General features: G+C 42.8%; 2 protein-coding genes and 1 non-coding gene across 7 annotated transcripts in view; all 3 read right to left on the bottom strand.

The window, feature by feature from the left end:
* Positions 1 to 122: 122 nt before the first annotated feature.
* uba1 (ubiquitin-like modifier activating enzyme 1) lies at positions 123 to 16,306 on the bottom strand. 2 transcript variants are annotated; one of them, XM_030422670.1, is made up of 26 exons: positions 16,087 to 16,306; positions 12,753 to 12,869; positions 12,613 to 12,671; positions 12,313 to 12,481; positions 10,444 to 10,578; positions 10,254 to 10,360; positions 10,064 to 10,154; positions 9,835 to 9,967; positions 9,645 to 9,742; positions 9,270 to 9,416; positions 7,551 to 7,727; positions 7,196 to 7,303; positions 7,005 to 7,085; positions 6,483 to 6,635; positions 5,317 to 5,482; positions 5,012 to 5,208; positions 4,577 to 4,641; positions 4,050 to 4,245; positions 3,189 to 3,263; positions 2,879 to 3,068; positions 2,624 to 2,709; positions 2,385 to 2,477; positions 2,034 to 2,225; positions 1,612 to 1,713; positions 1,406 to 1,506; positions 123 to 1,307 (listed from the first exon to the last, which is right to left on the bottom strand). In XM_030422670.1, the coding sequence occupies exons 2-26, from the start codon at positions 12,867 to 12,869 to the stop codon at positions 1,172 to 1,174; spliced, it is 3,174 nt and encodes a 1,057-aa protein (XP_030278530.1). In that variant the 5' UTR covers positions 16,087 to 16,306; the 3' UTR covers positions 123 to 1,171. The 2 variants fall into 2 exon arrangements, with proteins under 2 accessions (XP_030278530.1, XP_030278531.1); XM_030422671.1 differs by lacking the exon at positions 16,087 to 16,306 and adding an exon at positions 14,399 to 14,632.
* LOC115585864 (small nucleolar RNA U6-53/MBII-28) lies at positions 1,862 to 1,963 on the bottom strand. Its single transcript, XR_003984787.1, has one exon. It is a non-coding gene; the product is annotated as a small nucleolar RNA U6-53/MBII-28 (small nucleolar RNA).
* Positions 16,307 to 16,722: 416 nt separating the features above from the next.
* camkvl (CaM kinase-like vesicle-associated, like) overlaps positions 16,723 to 20,605 on the bottom strand; it is a 40,655-nt gene continuing 36,772 nt past the window's right edge. For all 4 annotated transcript variants that reach the window (XM_030423308.1, XM_030423309.1, XM_030423311.1 and 1 more), the window contains one exon: positions 16,723 to 19,411. In XM_030423308.1, the coding sequence (XP_030279168.1) occupies positions 17,930 to 19,411 (1,482 nt within the window). In that variant the 3' untranslated portion in view covers positions 16,723 to 17,929. The remainder of the gene's footprint in view (positions 19,412 to 20,605) is intronic.

The following is a 20,605-nucleotide window of genomic DNA, read 5'->3' as shown; positions in this document are numbered from 1 at the left end:
AAAACACATCAATATCTTTAAGTTCTGGTTTTTACACCACACGCGACACATTTAATCAGATACTTCATCACATTTATACCAAAACCACCCTCCAAGAAGTCAAATAACCACACAGATTCAGGTATGTTTTTACATGTTTATTCACTATCACACTAAGTGCTCCCATTTCAAGATACATCTCATTGCCTTGTTCTTATACTGTAATGTCATTTGGAGTTAACAAAGTAGAAAGAAGACAGTTTATGATCTACAAGGTGTGTGCGCCGAAACTTTGTCCGCCCTCCCACCCGCCAAAAATAAAATAGAAATTAACAAAACCGGTGAAATATAGGAGGAAATAAAGAGAAAAAAAAATGATGTCATGTGCAAGAGCCCCTCCAATGCCACAGAGTGCTGGATGAGGTGGGCTGTAGGGACGCCTCAAACCGGCAAGGGTACCTATTATGCCGGCGTGAGATACTCTGATTATTATTCCCGCCAGGAGAGGCTGTTGACTCTGGTTTAAATGCGTCTTCAGGTGCTCAAATTTGGGGTCTCCGGTAGAATTAAGGGGGCTGATGGATTTTCCATAATGTGTGAACTATTTCTGGGATTCTTGGCTGAACATCTTTTACTTATTGAGGTGCATCTTTAAAAAACAGACAAAAAAAACAGTAATGTGGGACCAGGTCTACGAGACAGGGGTTGGAGGGGGGAAGAGAGCAAGTAGAGTGGAGGGGAGACAGTTGGCTTGATTAAAAGATCCCTCCTTTAGTGCTGAAGGCTAGTAAAGAGTGTGAGGATGTTTCAGAGGGACACTAGCTGGGCGATGGAGTGTCAAGAGAACACTAAGGCTTATAAATGGACTCAGCGGAGAGGTTCTGCTACTGAGGAGGTCCAGTATACATGCTCCTTTCCTCCCGTGACACCCCTGTTCCCACAGCCGAGCACCAACTGGATCCCTAACACACATACAGGTATCCTTAAATCAGCTTACTGGGGCTATGTACACTCAGGCACAGGTTTACACAAACCACAGGCCTAAAAAAAATCTGATTGATCCAATAGAGCCAACTTGGATCAACCCACCCACCCCATCGATCCCCACCCTCAACACCTCACTTAGAACACCCACCTCCCGTCTCCCACCCCTGTCATCCCCACCCTCCTGTGGGTGGGTTCAGTGTTGAGCTCAGCGGATGGTGTATCTGACATAGGGCACTTCCACGTCTTCATCTGACAAGTCGTTACAGCATAGCTCGAACACAAGGGCTTTCACATGCTTGCCAAGCTTCTTTTTGGACACCTTTGTCACAATCTCCGTCATCCTGCGGGACACAGAGGAACACCATGACGTAATGAATCAAACACTCAAACTGTATATGCTAAGGAAGGATGCACATGTATGTAAAGCACATATACTCACGGCAGGTCCAGTCTCTCTTTCAGTTTGGCAGCAGGCATGAAGAAGGAATAGAGCATGGACACTCCCTGAGAGAGCATGGTGATCTCCAACTTATGATCATTCTGACAAAGGGGAAAAAAAAGGGAAGAACAAACATTTTGTTTAGTCACTTGTGCATCTGAAACAGCATGGTTGCACAGCCAAGAGACAAGCTGATGAGAACATACTTTAAAGTGGTCCAGGAACTGTCGGAGTGTCATCTCCTCCCCATTGGGCTGCAACCCTGTGACCTCGAAGCGATCCCACAATGACCAATCGATTTCGTAGTACTGCAAAAACAATCAGACAATGACAATGTCAGTCACAGAAAGACTTCACAACCAGGTATTACTGAGCTTTTCGAAAATGTATTAACAGCAGGGTAGAAGACATAAAATTAGTGAAGGCGTTTTGATTTTTCTCCTCAGCACACACTGATCACATCAGCATGAGAAGGTGAGTTAAACTCATTTGCACCCAGTCAGACAAACTGCATCTGCCTGGTGCATCAGTATTAGCATGGCTGGATCATCACTGGAGCTCAAAACATTTTTCTGCAGCGGGGACACATGTGGACATCGAAGCAGTGATACACATAAAAGTGGCCAACCTTGTGTCTGGGAGCAGCGATGGGCTCAGAGAAGGCAAAGAAAGGCAGGGCCAAGTTCATGAAGCCATTCTTATATGTCTCCAGCTTCTTGTGTCCCTGGACAATTTTGATGAGCTCCAGGCACACCAGGCCCACCACTGCAGCTGTGGTCGTGGCAATGGCAGGAATGATCTTGCCAGCTATCAGTTTGCTCTGGATTGGATGGTAATGAAAGAAAGAAAAGGACATTATTTGTCATATTCAGAAGGTACTTTCTGGGAGAGATCAGAACATTTACAAAGATGCATCTGGAGTTTAAAGAAATTGTTTTTATTCAAAGGTCAATGTCAGGTCTAAAGTGTGTGCCCCCACCTTGTGTCTGTCCGTGGGGGGAATGTCGTAGTTCTCCGCTCTCAGGTTGGATGCTGCTACAATGAAGTCCATGTGAAAGTTGGTGTCATCATCCTGTCAACAGAGAGCCCACCCCCCCCCAACCGTCACTCAAACAGAACAACAATCAGTCCAGATTGTGTTGAGGACCAACAGGAATAAAAAAATTAAAAAGCTGAGGCAATCTTTCAGTAATTTAGTTTTAGGAAGAAAGACTGTACCTTCTCAAAATCAATTGGGCAGAGTTTGAACTGGAAGGTTTCAGCAGAAGGCAGCTGGGTCTTCAGCTCCTCCAGTCGGGAGTCATCTATAAACAAAGGTCCGTTGAGCATGTGTCTCATAGGCTATAATGGTTTATAAATTGAATCGGGGTCATTAACAGTAAATCATTCACAGAAGAATTTCTATAGCTAAACCTCTCCAAAAACTATGACTTTGGATGCCTTGTTGTACATGTACAGATTTGCCCGTCTTACCAACAGAGGAATTGCTGTTCTGCAAGTCCTGATCCGACACGTGGATTTTAACCCCTGAACGAGGGGTAAAGACCGGCACTTTGACATCCTGCAAGATCTTGATCACACCTGCACGATCACTGCTGCCTGGCAGACCATACGTTTGGGCATACAGGTTGGCTGCTGCCATTACATAGTCCATGTGCAGCTCCTATAAAAAAAAAAAAAAAAAAAAAAAGAGCACTTCTGTCATTATCTTCAAAACTGGATGGAACAGTTCAGAGCAGATAGTGGTCATTCAAGCAGGTGTACATTAGAAAGCCATACTTACATTGCTAGTGCTGAAGTCTAGGGCATGAGGACACCTCTTTGGGCCAGACCAGAAGGGGGCACCAGAGCTGGTGAGCTGAGACACAAGTAATTTATTAACACCATTAAAATGCAAAACGCTAAAATGTAAATTTTACAGCAACTGTTTCATAACAATTCTCATCATTTAAAAATATGTTTTGGGGCATTATGTGCCTTAATCAGAGGCCAAGGACAGAAATAATGAGATGGGAATGACAAACAACAAATATCTCCATAAACCGTAGCATTGTGGTTAACAGTCAATGCCTTAACCCTAACCTACTTCAAGCATCTGACAAAACAATGCTCTGACTCAATCGTTAGAAAGAGGCAGGAGATCATCAATGACAGATCGCTAGTTCATTGGAAGTCCCCTTCATGCTTAGTGTCACATTTTAAAACATATAATTCCATAAGTGCACACACACACTGCTGTGATGTGTCTGCAGGGGGGCTGAAAGAGCTACGATGTGAAGAATGCAGAAGGAGTTGAATTCTTTGGAGGAATCGGAGAACTGAAGCTCAAACACCAGCAATAACAAAAGTCGTGCAATTAATCACCTCTGTCTGACACCCAGTTATTTCATTATTAAAAACTTAAACTGCAAGAGCAATACTTGGCACTACTCTGTACTGAACAGACCTTAAATCAACATGTAGCTACATTACTTGGCAATAACGTATGTTCAAATAGAATTTTGATGAAACAGAGAAAAAAAATTACATCTAAAAAGGGGTTACTTCAAATTCGCATGAAAATATCAGGGGAAATCCTAGACCGTAGACATCAAGCATTATAAGACAACTGTGATATTCATCAGGTAGCAAGCTCGATATGTACCTGCTCTGGGGGGAAGTTGTGCAGTAGCTGGCGGATGTTGTTGTTGTACTGACACTGCCAGTGGTTTCGTGCCCAGGCTACACAGTCAGCCCAGCTGTGGGGGCAGTCTGTGACAATACTCTTGTAAACTGCCTCCAGCACCTCAACAGGCTGAGCTCCAGGAAGTTTCAGAGTACGCTCCATGAACTTTGGATCTCTGCAACAACAATGATCATAAATTGTATAAGCAAGTTTCAAATCTGCAAGGAGCTGTCACTTTTCGTTAAGCTGTTCACCTAGCAGGATCCTTTAAAGCTTGGCATTTCATTTATTCAAAGTTTAAATTTAGTTCAAAGCACCCAAACTGCAACTTAATATCAAAATCCTAAGAAAACATTTCCACAAACAGCATCTCCAACTATTAATGCTAGAAGAAATAATTCTCTGCTGAATCTAAAATTTCATGATGAAACAAGTGAAATGCATTTGCAGCCAACTACAGTTATGTCACAAGCTCATTTTAAAATATGACAGGGAAGGCAACTCACGTGAGGTACTGCATGGCATTCTCTGGTGGCTGTTTGAAAAGTCCCTCAAACTCATCACGGGCCCACTGAAGAGAGGACATTATGGATGCAAATTAAAAACTCAAGTCACTAAAGTAGGAGTACAATGTGTGAACTCTTTCCAAGAGAGTTAGTGTCGTCATCTGCGGCTGGCAAATAAAAATACTAATTTCTCCATTTAATCATATCATGAAAAATCTGAGATACTCCAGCAGAATTCTGATGTTAGAATGAGAAAACTTTTAAAAGATGTTATGGTATGTCAATTGTGCTCTAACAAAACATACAAAAAAAATTACATTTTATGCTAAAACAAATAAAGTGGTATTACCGAGTTTAACATGCGTGTTTGACCAACAAGACTATCAATTACTGCAATTCTGAATTGTTCAACCCCATGCCTGTGCGCCTACTGACCTGCAGTGTGTGTTCAATGGCATTTGGGAAGTTCTTGAGGGTACAGATGGGGATGGACTTCTCAGGTGGGTCTTGGCTGGAACTGTATGACTCTGTGAGGAAGGGGATTACAACCTGGACATTTCCTTTGGTACCCAGAGTACCGGACTCCAACAGGGGTTTACGGTAGTAAACACATCTCCGATCCATGTACATACCTGCACAAAACACAAGGCACAAGATGGCGCTTAAAGAGGGCTGTACATATAATTTTATTTTTTAATTAATGAACAATTTAAAATAATTTAAAGTGATGTGTCCCTTACGTGCATCAACATTGTCAAGTGCATTGGCTACTCCATCAAGGCTCTCAAAGAAGTCGTCGTCGTAGACCCTCTCTGTATCAGGGCCGACCCTGTTCTGGTGACCTGTGATCCTGATGGAGGGGTTCATCTGCTTCACTGCAGCAGCAGCCGTATCACTCTTCATTTTCTGTTGCCACATACAAATTTATTAAAACTTTCCCAATGACCAACTTCCTTCCTTCCAAATCAGTCAAGTAAACCTTGACTGATTTTAAAGCAAGAAAACACTGACATAACTCGTTAAGAAGGTAGTACAATTGAATCTATAAAGACATTGTTCTGAATAAAAATGAGTTTAGATAAGGCACTTAGACCAACATATTCTTCAATAACAGAAACCAATTTACAACTTAGATGCAAGAGTTAACCTACACTGTTAACATGTGTACAGGATGCTTGTTTTTTGTTTATTTTAAATGGCACAAACATTCGACCAAGGCATATAATGAAATTATGCAATTTAAATGCGTACATAAATAGAATACAAATGATAATGACGACCTTTTCACATTCTGACCAAATTCTAAAACATCAGTATTACAACTGATGAAGAGAAATTTACAATTTTGAACAAAAGAAAACTGATACAGTGTTAATACGTCTTGATTACTTGACAGATTTTCGTTGCAAGTATCTAAAATAGTAGATTTTTGTGCATGATTTGCTGTACTTAATATTAAGGTGCCATCAATCACATCATTCCAACCATTATTACTACTGCATTTGTCTATCAGATGTGTGTCCCTCCACAATTTATGTAACATAATGTTACCCTTGAATAAACTAAGGCCAACCGTTTCATTGGAACAATGACACCATTCCAATATCAATCTGTACTTTGAAATGTCACTGTATTTCATTTCTCACCACATGAAGTAACCAACACTATCACATAAACAATGAGCCAATATGACCTCCAGGCATTCTGTGCCTCCGTCTAATGTTGTACCATGACATCATTCATTTGCAGCAGTCAGATTAAGTGCACTCAGGAGTGACAAGAAACAGGAAATCCATATGTAGAACTGCTCGGAAATGCCACATTCGATCAATAAATGAAAGCCCAACTTGTATGCACTACATACTTTGTCTACCAACAGATTTAGATAAGCAGAGATTAAACTGACCGTAACATCTGATGGTCTGAAGAGGAACTGCCTGTTGAGGTTAGACTTTTCGATCGTGTCCATGTCTGTCACAATGACCTCACCCTCCCCACCAGCCAGTCCAATCATGGCAAAGTTTTTCAACAGCTCACAGCCAATGGCACCTGCTCCAACCTGGAATGATGAAACCTCTCAGTGAGCAAAGCAAGTTGTGCTATATATATATATATATATATATATATATATATATATATATAATATATATATATATATATATACAAAAGTATTATATTATGCTGACAGGGCATGCTTGCAGTACATCTTGTAAAAATTAATTCAATATGGAAATGTCAGAAACATGCGATTGTGAAAGGATAAGGCTGGCTGTACCATCTACATTTTTATTGACAAATCACAAAAACAGACTAAATAACCGTCTGTTATTTTGTCACTCGATCACTATCACCGGACTCATCCTTTAAATCTTCCTTAGCAACACGACGCCAGAGGAGGTGTTGGAAAGTTTTCCATTGGCCAACTCACCAGGAAGTAGCGCTGTTTGCCAAGTAAATCCTGCAGCTTGGTGCCAAACACTGCAATCTGCCCGTCGTATCGACAGTTCCTCTGGGAGAAAAAAAGAGAAAAAGACAGATAAACAGGTTTAACACCATCGTTTGGCACCATAATGTGTATCCACCTTCATCATTAGTGTGAAATTTGCTCTGAACACCCACCGGGGCGCACTCTTCCTCTGTGAGCACGACTCCTTCCTCTTCAGCCAGGCACTCCAGGGCATCAAAGTACAGCCATTGCATTATGGGCATGAATTTCCCTGTGCATGCCTAAAAAGAACAAAGCGGATGTTAACAAATATTTAAAACACTATGACAAAGAAAACTGAGTAGGATGAGACATGGGAGTGGAGTAAACTTCCAAACATGATCATTGATAACATTAACAATGAAAACCTATTTCCTTCACTTACAGTATAATAGCAATACAGTAGTACAGTACAGTAGTACAGTTTAAAAATCAAATCACTGAAGCAGATCCTGTAGGACTTCAATCCCCAAACAGCACATAACTGACCTTCATCACTTCCTGTGCAGCCAGTCCCCCAATGAAGGCATTGACAGGGGCCAGGTCACCAGCAGCAACGAATGACAACTTTTTGATAAGAGCCTCATCAAACTGCTCCACTTTGGCTGACCCCGTCAGGGCAGAGTTCACCTCTTTGGCCAACGTCAGTAGCTCTTCACCATCAGCCTGGAATACACGTAGCTCAGTATTTTACAACAATTTATAAAATGAAGAAAACTGAGTAGCACCAATACAGTTTTTATAATATTATTTAAAATTCTAAATCAAAAAGGTATTTGATAATTTGTTTTGGATGTAATGTCTAAATAGGAAAGGTATTTCATTTAAAAAAGACCCACACGGAAGCTATTATTTACAAGATCCCCAATGTCATCAGAACAATACTAAAAACTAATGGCATGAAACAAATAGTGGGGTGCTATCCGTAATCATCTCTCTATAAAAGCCAGGAATCTCTGTCTGTGTGTGTGCCTCAAATATCTGTGCGGATCAGGATCAGACTGACCTGAGACTTACAACGTGGCTGCTGCTTGGTTTAATGGTGTGCGACTTCAGATTTGTTTGGACTGCAATGATACCGTTAATATATTTAATAAATACTTTACAAATTCCGCTAGCATTGTCAACCGTAGCCACCGTAGCCACGTGAGCACCAGAGCCAATCACTGCACACCATAGCCACGTGCGCAACAGAGCCAATCACTGCAGAGCCCGACTCCACGACATACCTTAAGAAACGAGCAGATTTATACCTGAAGCGGCGCGAGCTGGACCGGGATTTTGCCGGCGGTTCGGTCCCGTTCTGTGCATCTAAACTGACTATTGTGGATTAATGAGACTGAACGAGTCTGGACCGAGTCTGTTCCAGTCTGAGGAGATTCGGATACGCAAGGACAAGAAGCTGGAATCGGAATCTGTGGATGTTTGTGTGTAGCTAGCTGCTAGCCCAACCCCGTGCCGGCACGTCCAAAACCGGACTTAGGGTAAATAATGTCCACCACGCTTTTTCGCGAACATTGCCATCACGTTTGCTTTGAGTCTGGTGCAGGAAGAAACGGTAAAAACGGCAGTGTTTGGTGTAGTGTGTTTAGTGTAGTTGTTTTTTTTGTGTTGCAAGTCAAAACAATGAGGAGACGGCTGAATGTTGAGCAGGCAGTGCAGATCTTCATGCCTGAGCCTTGGGCATTGCCTGCATTTAAATGTAAATAGTTACATATAACTTTGCTAAATTTGTGCGTGAGTTTTTAAAATTTACAAACAATTTATATATGCATTATAATAAAAAATGTTTGTTAAACATATTTGTGGTCGTCACAGTAAAAAAAAAAATCTACTTATACTTCTGATTTTATGTTTTGTGTGATTTTAGGTCCATTGTGTTAATACAGTTGCCTATGTCAAAATGAAAAAATAACTGTACAGTCACACATGTGAGGTTGTGTTAAAAATAATGACACCAATCAAGGCAAGGTAAATAGTTTTTACGGTGAAATATCATGGTAAAATCAAAAGTAGTCGAAAACGGCCAATTATATCCCTGATGTCCCACCTTCAAACACAGCCTCATTTGGCCATCCATTAAAAAGCTACTTAACCTCACACTTTTCAATAGGAATACATACTTCCTATGGGCAATGCACTAGTTAAATCAAACCACGGAAACTTAAAGCCACTTGTGATATTTAAACCAGTACGAGTGAGACTTACCTGGCTCCAAGGTGCAGGAAGGTGGTTGTGTTTCTTTTGGAAGGCATGGATAGCCTGGAAGCCTACATGCAATTGTCCTGGACGATCAAACTTGGCAAAGTCTGTCATCACGAACTCTGGCTCAACCAAGGAAGAAGAGATGGATTTCTGCACAGGAAGGACATTCAAGATTGTGAGTTTGGACTTTACATAAAACATTTTCCACTGGTGAAAACAGCAGCAGATAATGTGGTAGCACTGTTACAGACATTTTGCTGATCCGTGGCAGGTGGGGGAATCGTGGTGGTTAAAAAAAAAACAACTGGATTTTGATTTTTTTTGAAGTACTGCTATGTCACCATGACATAACTTGGGGAAAAATTGTCAGCCACTTACAAAAGCGATCTTCTTGGGCATCTTGACCTGGGAGACAATTCCTCCTCTTACATAATCTGTATAGCCAGTTGTGTCACAGATGCTGAAGGTGTAGGGACCTGGAAAGAGATTAAATCATGTCAATTTGCAACAGCCATAACCACATTCATCAAAACTTGTCTTTGCCCAAATTAAACATCACAGATCTTACCCAAGACTTTAATTTCCACTGGCTGGCAGCCATTGAGCTCAGTCATACCCTGAACCTCTGTGAAGGTGACATAATCGCCACTCTCAAAGCCATGACGAGCCTCATCCAGACACGTCACAACCCCTGCACTGTCCTGGAGAAATCAAGAGTGAGCAACTTTTAGGGTCAAACTTAAAACTTCTAAAAGTTGTGAATGCTCATAATTTTTTTTTTTGATCAAATGACCAACCTTAGTGATCATGGAAATCATGGCACTGAGCGGCTGCTCTCCATTGGTGTCATACACTACCATCTCCTCGCCAAAGTCACAGAAAAGTTGGCTACAAAACAGAACATATGAGCATACATTTAAGACACTGACAGACAAGTGGGGTATTCACTACATGCAAACAGTAAATTAACGATGATCAGAATCTCACCCAAACAGACCACGTGTGTCTGCAACAATCAGCTTGAGTCCTCTGCTGTGGCACAACTCTCCAACATGCTGTTGCTCTTCCAGACTTGAGTTAGTCAGTACTACCACCTAGGTTGCAAAAAGACATTTAGAATGTTCTTTCCTCTCCTAGTGCTGAATGCATGTAGCGATAACATGTAGCAAAGTCATACCTGGAACTTGGTAATGTAGTCTTCAGTGAGGGCTCCGGTGTAGGCGGTCACAGGGACGTAATTGTTGAGTTCAGCCAAACGGGTCTGACTCACTTCTGCTCTGTTTTTGCCCAGATCCTCCTCCCGAAGGTAAAACTGACCACACAAAAATATATAAGATGTCAGGGAGGAATAGATACAAAGTCAGCCAACAAAAAACTGCCAATAACAGAGAATGAGTGCCAAATATGATACTAAGAGAGGATAGAGGCCATGTCCTCCATGTTTTCAGATTGAACTGAAAATGACTTTTGTCCATACCAAGATTGAAGAATATTTTGGGAAAGTTCTCCACCCTCAGTGAAATCCCTAAACTTAGAATAAATGGCAATATTTAGACATCTCCTCATCCTGTTGGCTGAAAAACTGAGGTAATCACAGCCTTCATTTAGTGCAGAAATGGACAAAATGTAGTGACTCCAATTGATCCAACAGTTTAAACCTCCATTCAGTCAGGCTAATGAACAATGATTAATCTAGTGTTTCTTTATAACAACTACACATTTGGAATTTTTTTGGCAGCAGTGACATTCAAATGAACAATCAGAAAAAGTTAGAGCTGTCAAGGTTGCTGCATAACTCAAACAGGTCTGTGCATGAATATGTCATTGTTTAAGAAAATGTGAAACTGACAGTCAGGTTTATCCAGCTAGCAGTTTCTATGTCTTTTTTTTTCTTAAAGCTGTACAAATATCTGGCTTGTTGTGTAAAAAATTACTGTGACATTGCTGAAGAGTCATTGGCTGACTCAAGGCCAACTCCTATAAAAGATGGATGATGTCAAGTGAGTGGCAGAAATAGAAATAGGCTATTCAAATCAGCTTGAATAAAAAAGGAGACCGGGTCAAATGCCAGTGGCTGAAATAGAAATGTTTCTGTGCACAAGGTTAAACTCAGGCTGGATGATGACAAACACAGCTCACATATAGCTCTAATCAGAAACATCACCAAAAAGGGCAGTCTGCTGATCCTCCCGACTTTACACCTGAGCATTCTATTCACATGTTCATTTGCCTGTTCTTTAAAATGGACAACAGAATTCAGCGTCTCAGGCTGATAGGCCTAAACAATCTCTACCAAAATGATGTCCTAAAACAGGCTTAAGCTTCACTATGATTATGACCCAGGGAGAGGCCACCCACTGATAAATCTGGGTCAGTCCATGGTTAGCAAGGGTGGGGGTGGCTGCAGTGCTCGTTTTTGGATGTCAACAATACAACACAAGTGACTCATAACAGATAGAGGGACGCTGCACTTTGGAATAAGGCTTAAAGACCATGGAAGACCAGATAAATCTCTAAGTACAATGGCTTAGCGAACCGATGTATGAGTGGCGAAGAAAATCGTACACAATAGAACCGATCAGATTTTGTTTCTGATAACTTCGAGATCAATAACCCCAGAGCCAAATGCTATTTTACATTTAAAAAAAAAAAAGAAATTGTGACTTTAACATGTATACATCTCATTCATCTAAAATGCATGTGTGATGCTTTATTACCTCATTAATAATAATAATAATAATAATAATAATAATACTTAAAAGGTTAGGTTGGGAACCTAATTTACCCGCTAGGCCACTGACTAAATAACAATTGTTGTGTTGATTTGGTTTATCAAGAACACCAGCAAAGCAATACAGTATATAAAACATGCACAACAGAAATGTTAGGTCGAACCACTGTGTTGACCTATAGATATTTACATACTAGTTATGAGTGAAAATAATGAAAGGAATTTTAACCCAGATGTCACAGCCGTTTTTCTTAGCCCCGTCACCGTGGTTTGATCTATTGTAAAATGTGAGTGTCCATGAATGTTTCCACACACCTGAGAGGATAGGTCCCTCCATTCTGCTACTCCTTGGTCATGCACAGTGACACTTCTAACTCCTCCCAGGATGACATTTTTGGCAATCTCCACTCCAAGACCTCTCATACCAGAGATAAGGACATTGGAGTTTTGCATGCGCTTCATAGCTTCATGGCCCAACACATAACTACAAAAAGAGAGAAAGTATCATCATTAGAAGTATGCATTGCATTATAACCAGCCCCAAAAATAAATACTTAAAGAGTTTGTCCGGTTTCCTTCAACCGTACAAGAATTTTTAAAAGAGATTATGCTTACAGTTGTCTGGAGTACAGGCCTTCATCGATCTCAGCATCATTGCCATTCTTAGCCATGCCCTGGGGAGACACAACAGGGGTTGCCATGAGTTTAAGCATAAAGTTCATCAAACGGTATCAAGTACATGTGTCAGTACTTACGTTGGCAGGTGTGTGGGACAGATCAGTTCTGACAGAGTTAGAGGAGGAGCAGTGGGATCCCGTCTTCGTGTCTGTTCCTGACAAGCGACGCTTCTTGGACAGCGGCGAGCTGGACATCTGTGCAACAAAGGACAATGTTAACGACAGGTCATACAACCACAAAAACTTGCTTGATGCAAGTGTGCAATATTTTCACTTCACAAGTTTATATCAACGGGTTTACAATATATTCTTTAAAAAAAAAAACAACAACAAAAAAAAAAAAACAATTTAACAATTCTTACAAAAAAAAAACCCCAAAAAAACACACACAACACAGTGAGCACATGCTTGTATTTTGTGGGAACAATGGCTTCTAATTCAGATTCAGCCAAGTGAAAAATACATAATTCAAAGCTATGGCACCATTGTGAGGAGAGCTCAAGCTAAATGCTACCGAATCCCCTTCATGCTGAAGAGAGGATTTCTAGTCTAGGGAGCAGCTGGGCTGGATGCAGGCCAAACACAAACCTGCTAGAAAACCAACTGCCTGAGAAGAGACATGAATAGCAGCATTATCAGTTCTTTTCATGCTCAGAGACAGCGCTGGCTTGTTTATGTACTTCCATTGTTTATTATACCGGTATTTAAGGACCGCCAACATCGTTTCAACAAAAACAGCTGAATCATTAAAAACTTCACTGCGGTAAAGGGAGCAACACCTCACGATGGCTTGCAGGTGTGGACACAGACAATACAATGTCGTTGGAACTAGCCCCGGTGCGAAGACAAAATAGGGCGTTTAACAGGAAAAAATATATAAAAAAATGTAACATCCAAGTGGATTGGGCATAACAGAATTATCCGACCAAACCCAGTCACTTCGGGAAGTGAAACAGGCCGCAGGATCTCGGACACATTCCCACCCGACGACAAACGAGAACAGCCACAATTTCCGCATCCAGCTGCACCTTCAAAGTCAACGCTAACCGTCGGTAAACCCTCCTACAACTCAAAATTAATCAAATCTGTTGGGCCGAGTTTTACACAATCATCGACAAAATAGGCTTAAAATAAAATCCACATTTGCCTGTAACCTGAACTGCCGCTGTTCGTCGAAAATGAAAATGAAGGCATCCGGCATGATACAGCAAAGCACCGAGCCACCCGTTTCGAGCCGTTACTGTAGTCAATTTGCACAACGTAATCATAGCTGGTAACAAAACCATTTTAAAAGCCTTTAACGTCTCAGAAAGGTGGATCAAATGTCGATTAACAACGGCGAGAGCAAACAGATTAAGCAGGTTGCGTGCCCCTAATCAGTTAAGTGATTTGGCAAGTAGACCGAGTCGTAACATTAATAACTTAAAGGCAAGAAAACACCAGACTGCCAGCCGATCCATTAGCAGCTCGGCCTAGGCCTGCATTAACCCTAGTGCGGAACACAACTTTACAAGCTAGCAGCTGTAGCTATTCTGCAACCTGCTCTCAAAAGATAGCAACGGATTTAATTTGACAGCTAGTTAACACACCTCCTCTAATACGGTGGTTTGACGCTTCAGCGCCCGAAAAGAGACACGGTTAAACTTTGACGCTCATTTTGAGGATTTTCTGCGAATGAAAGACTAGCCATTGCACTCGTGCTCCATTGATATCGCTTTTCTTACCAATAATCTTTCTCGGTCCCTTCCCAATGCGAACCCGCTCCTCTCCCGCAGTGTCTAGATGTCAGTAATATCGATGGCTGGAAATTCGACGGGTTGTACAAAGACGAGAAACGGGATGCGGGATTAGGATGGTCTGCACTATATTGTCGAGTCACTATGTCGTTGTGCCGAGAGTCTCTTCTATGTAATTGCGTTGCTGGCTTTGCGACTGCGGACGGGAACAAAACCAAAATGGCAGATGGGGAGAAAGGGGCGGAGGAGCTGTGACGCATGGGCTGAAATATTCAACAGGAAAGGGTGGCTGCGAGCATGCTGCTCAGCCAGGCGCTCTGCTCATTGGCTGCTAAGCCGAAGCCACAGCGCATTCATCCCGCCCCTGCTACCAGAAGATGCATGCCATGTATATTACTGTACAATGAACTGCAGGACCTTTAGCAATCCATTAAAGAAGCATCATGCATCTGTTTCTAAAAGCTTGCACAGAGCGTGGCTGATCCAATCGCAGGAAATGAATGTTCTTTCCCCATTTTTCAAAGTAAAAAAAAAAAAAACCCGTCCACCGGTGGTGAATGGAGACAATCAACAACAGCATCTTTGTTTCAGTGATGGGTTAGCGAGAAGTCGCCGCGCTGTGGAACTAAACTGCACGCACCAAACTTACACCAGACATGCCTCCATGCACTACAAAAGAAAATAACACATGTTGAGAGTGTGACCCGACATTTTCACTGCAACGCCAACTGGGGAACTTTGGGTTTTGGATGCACTTTCCGGAGTTCAGCAAAACACATCACGTGTCAAGTGTGCTGCAATGATAATTAAGACAGGTACAACATTAGGTAGGCTACTTGCTAGCTATATTGATGCTGAGCGTCTGGGCCCTCAGTCACACCGAGGTTAGGGGTGAGCATTCCTTGCCGAGGAGGAGTATTGGGGGAGGGGGTGCCTGGCAAATGACAAAGGCCCTGGAAACGAGTGGGCCGCATATTCTCGGGTACACATGTCGAGGGGATCCCCTTTCTCATCTTCTTGCTTCGGAATGATAGAAAACACAATTTCCACTATTCTATCCGAGGTGAGACGTATGAATATCATCCACGTTAACAGGCTTCCCCCCCAAGTTGACAAGCTAAGAGGAGACACTGGCCAATATCTCGTTACTGTGGTAACGTCGATTGTCGCGCTGTCGAAACGTTAACCGAAATACATCTGTTGAGACTGATACTCTATCATACTCTATAAAACGCTGCGTGGTGCAAGTTAGCTAGCTCTAGTGTCTGCCTCTCAACACTGCGTCCATCTCATGTTTGTAGCCAACTAGCTTTCCAGCTACCGTTAACGTTATTTATCCTAGAACGTGTATCAAGACAGCACTCTCTTGCACACAAAATGTGCAGATGCCAATTTAACATCAACAGTTTGGTGACACTGGCTTGTTAGCAACGCTTAGCCGAAGGGGCAGATGAAATGGTTACGAAAGCCGACGGCAAGTAACGTTAACGACTACCAATAACGCAGATCAAACGACTGCGTAGTTGTTAGCTTGTGTGCGCTAGCTTTCAAGCTATCTAGCCACCCAACGACTTTTTCCTACTTGTGCCGCTACGTTGGCTAACTAGCTAACGTTAGCCAACTAGCTGGGGCTAACATTACCAAGACGGGAGCTTACACAAGTGTGCAGAACTTACCACATCCGATATTACTCGGCCTGATCTGTAGTATTAAAATCGGCTTGTATTTAAGCAAGAATCCTAACAAACAACGTGTCAATTCAACACGGCCGTGGACTGCAAACTGAAAAGTGTGTCAGGGTGGCGGGCTCAGTGTGAGTTTTTCCGCTGGACGGTTGCCTGCCCGGCTGTTCCCGAACCGTTTCCCCTCACTCTATTTCAGTTGAAAGCAAAGCAAAGCAGCAACATGTGCACGTTACAGGCACAACCATCATTCCGGTCCGGAGAGCTTACCGACGTGCGTATCTGATTGATTTATCACAAGTAGATATTCGTATTCATCTTTAATTTCAATAACATTATCTGGTGTGTTAAATACATTTATTTCCACATTGCTACGCGCTGTTATCGTATGTTAACTGTTGAGAACCACGAATATGTTTTCCAGCACCCCTGTCTTCACAAGGGTGGACTAATCCGAAGTCCACGCAAGGCCAGATGGGACTTGTAGGCATGGCGATGCAACATAAACTTCTGTAAGAAATCATTGGATAAAAGTTATTTCAACACTTTCACTGAAAAAAACATACCTGTAATTGCATTTCATAGCTAAGAGGAAATTGTTTTTAAAAGTTCACATGAAACAACTCACGATCAAGATGTATTTTTGTGCTTTTATTGAAAGACTTGCAAACAGCACAGTTTTACATAGGGACAGAATTGTGGGTGCTAGACTTGCTCGGGAGAAAAGCACAGAACCTGGTATTACATAGATCCAAAAGCAGAATGAAATTCAGAAAGACGTTTTTGTACAAGATAAAAAGGAGCAAATATAGACAACACTGTCCATTTAACAGTAGCCTACCAAATGAATATGGTGACAAAACTGGAGAGAAAGAAAACAAACTCTTTTGGTCAAAACTTGGAAAAAAAAGATATGGAAATAAGGTGTGTGTGTGTGTGTGTGTGTGTGTGTGTGTGTGTGTGTGTGTGTGTGTGTGTGTGTGTGTGTGTTCCTGCAAAGCCTTTATACAATGTCTTGTATTTAAAGAATTTGTTCAAACTCTCAAAAGGGTGTGGAGCAAGACTTTGGGTGACATATCAAGTTTAAATACACTATATAATAAAACAATCTCCAGCAGCAGCCAATGGAAAGGCTTGATCAGTTCAGTTTCACATACTTCTGTACAACTGTGTGACTGCAAGCTCATGATTTTGCAGCCACACTATAGAACTAATAGCTACATAAATAAAAAGGAATGAAAAATAATGCTATGGGATGCTTTGGAAAACGAACATGTCAGTTTGGATATGAGGAAGTATACCACATGGGAGTTGAGCAAAAATCAGGAACCCAGTTCTTTGTATGTATATATACAAGTGTATACAGTTTGTAGGGAATAATGCAAATCATAACACTTCCTCAACTGTCACCTCTCAGGAATAACTGAGAACTTTACCACAATGTTCTTATTTGTGTAGATTCATGATTAGCTAACTGCGCAGAGTGCTTGGATTACAGTATGAGGAGGTTATGCGGTGAGCATTCATGCAGACAATCTGGATTTGAGATGGAAAAAGAGTTGCATTCTTTCTTCTGTGCAGCTCTTATACAAGGAGATACAGTAAACTACTCCCTATACACTCCAGTCATAAGAGAATCTGAATGCCATTGGGAGATTTCTCTTTAGTAGTATTCTCAATACAAATACACGTCCAAACCAAACAACAGTGCATGGTTACTTTTGTTCTGAGGAGAAAGTAGATAATACTTTTGGGTGATTCAGAGTCTTTAAATCCTCAAGGTTAAACTATAAATCCAGTGTTCCAGGTGTTGTGCATTGCATCATGGACACCTGCTTCATAGCCCCCTGCCCATCCCAGCTCTGGGCGACTGGTTGGAACGAGCGGCATCCCTCTGTCCGTCCCTGTCTTCCTGCTCTCCCGCAGCCTGCGATGGGGATTGTGTGGGTGGAGAGGGTGGGGGATAGGAGGGAGGAGGGATAGTAAGGCGGGGGAGAGATGGTAGCGCAGGCCTGGGAGAGGTTGGAAGAGGTGGAGGAGTGGACGAGGTCGCAGTCGAGGAGTGTTGGGAGGGGCGTGCACGGGAGGTGGCAGGTGAAGCGTGCGTGCTCCGGGCACGCGGCGGTTCAGCCGGGCAGTCACTGATTTGCTCTAGCAGCGAGGGCATGTCTCCCTCGATCTTCTCCAGCACGGCGGCCATTTGCTTCTCTATCTGCTCAATCACACTGTCCATTTGCCAGTCACTTGTGGTACTGCTTCCACCTGCTCCAGGCTGTAGCCCAGTCCCGTACATCCCTAAACCTCCTCCACTTGTATACAGGGAGCTGTATGGACTCACATAGCTGCCTGCCATCCCCATCCCTAAAGTCCCAACGTCTGGGTTGTATGGTGTGGCATGACGGCCCAAACTAGCAGAGCTTCCTACTGTATAACAACCCTGTCCAGGCGCAGGACCTACTCTTGCAAGGCTAAACTCAGCACTGTGTCTGTCGGTTCTCCTGGCATCCCTATCGCTTCTACTTACAGGGCTGCCATCACCCCTTAACCTAACTCCTAGTCCTACATCCACACCAGCTCCAGGCCCTATCGCTGGAGTGACTGAGGCTGCGACTGACCTCTCTGCCACTGCCTCGGGTACTTGTGTCTGACACCAGCTCCCGTCAGTCTCATCCTTCTGCTCCCTCTGCACAGCTGGCTTTTTCTCAGATGAGGCTGTTGCAGCCGTAGAGCCTGTGGGAGGGCCATGGAGCGTTGCAGCCATCTTACGTTTACTGCTGGGTTCAGGGGAGGCAGCTGTGTGGCTTTTGTCAAGGTTGGTGCCCGAAGAACCGTCTGACAGCTTGGAGGGGTCAGGTGTCATCACGGGGGATTCTGGAGCGACTTTATTTTGACCCAAATTGGCAGCCATTTTCCTGGTTCCATCACCTGGTGCTTTCTTTGCGCCAGCCTTATCAGGCTGCTCCTGTGCGAGTTTGGGGACTGCATTTGATTGACAGAGGGGCTCTTGAGTATCTGATGGGGAAGTTCCCACAGATGGGCCTGTGCTCATCTTTCTCTCATCATGTTTTCCTCCGAACGTACCCCTCCCCTGTTCCTCGTCCATACCTGGAGGTGTACTTTCAACCGTAACCTCTAAGGACACACTACTCGAAGTCACCCCTCCATCACTTGTCCCTTTGTCTCCCTCATCACTTGTCCCCTGGGACACACCCCCCTCACCATCTCCTGCCTCCTCACTGCCTTGAACCTCGGCTGAACTGTCATTCAGTGCCTCGGAATTCTTCAAGCGCTGCATGAAGGTGGTGACACGGATCGCTTTCTGCAAAGGAGACACAGTAGAAGAAAAAGTAGAGAAAGACTGCAGTAAACAGAGAATTTTCGATTTACAATGTGTGTGTTTTTGCAGTAACATCCATATTGAATTGTTCCCTAAAAGAAACACAACACTGATACTACAGTTGGTTTTGGCAAAGCATAAAAAAATGAGCTTTAAAAGACAAGCATTTGACAAAAAGCCTGTCAACACTCGTCATACTAAGCGCTGAGATGTGATTTGTGTGAAGTGAACAGTGCCGTAAGATTAGTGCCAGTTGTTTACTTCCAGGAGGCTATGACAGATTGTACCCTGGTTTAAATCAATCTCAAGACTCACTCTCCCAAAGCCACTCCTTGACTGCTTGCTGACAGGAAAAGGTGAACGACCAGACAAGTGTAAATCTCCTTCTCCTTTATTCTTACACCCATCGGACTCCTTTTGATCCGCGGAACACTGAAGGAGTTGGGGAAACGTGTGAGCTTAGAAGTTGTTTCTAAACCAGGGATTTGATTCTCCGGAAGTGAAAAAGCCATGTGGACACAGAGATATCACTGAATACAATATGGCTTGACCGAGCAGCTTCTGTATACAGTAGCTTCAAGTATGACTTACTTGAATGTAACACTGAGGAACAGTATGGGACGATGAGCCAGGATTCACGTAAAAGGAATGACAGAGGGCCTTAGAGTTCAAATCACTGCAGTTCAACAGTCCACAGTGGCCTATATCCCTTATATCCTTTCCATATCTGCCTCTCCTTATCCACACGTATATAAAAACTGGACAAGCAATGCACCAACCATCTTCCCCTGTTGCTGATCATTATCTTGTTTTTTAACCAATCTGGTTTATAGACTAGTGCAGATGAGGAGTAAGAAAGGAGCAGAGTGGGCCACTTTGAACATCTGGGTCTAATCCGATGAAGAAAAGTGGGGCAGAGTGGATGGATCTCGTCTGGGACAGGCAGAGTGACAGTGGGAAGGAACAGAGCTGATGAGGAGTCGTTTCACCCGCCCGAACATGATCAATACATCTCAAGGCTTCACTGGATTTAATTAAAAAACTTAACAAATAGAAACCTCTTTTAAATTCAAGAGGATGTTCAGCCATTAGATGCTTTTAAACTTTTTTTTTTTTTTATATGAATCATGCTGGACAGAAGGTGAGTTTCTGCCCATGCTCTGTCCTTCCACTCTC

This window comes from Sparus aurata, chromosome 7, assembly GCF_900880675.1.
Source record: "Sparus aurata chromosome 7, fSpaAur1.1, whole genome shotgun sequence".
Taxonomy (NCBI): Eukaryota; Metazoa; Chordata; class Actinopteri; order Spariformes; family Sparidae; genus Sparus; species Sparus aurata.
Note: the sequence above shows the minus strand (reverse complement) of the source record. Positions and strands in the feature narration are given on the sequence as shown.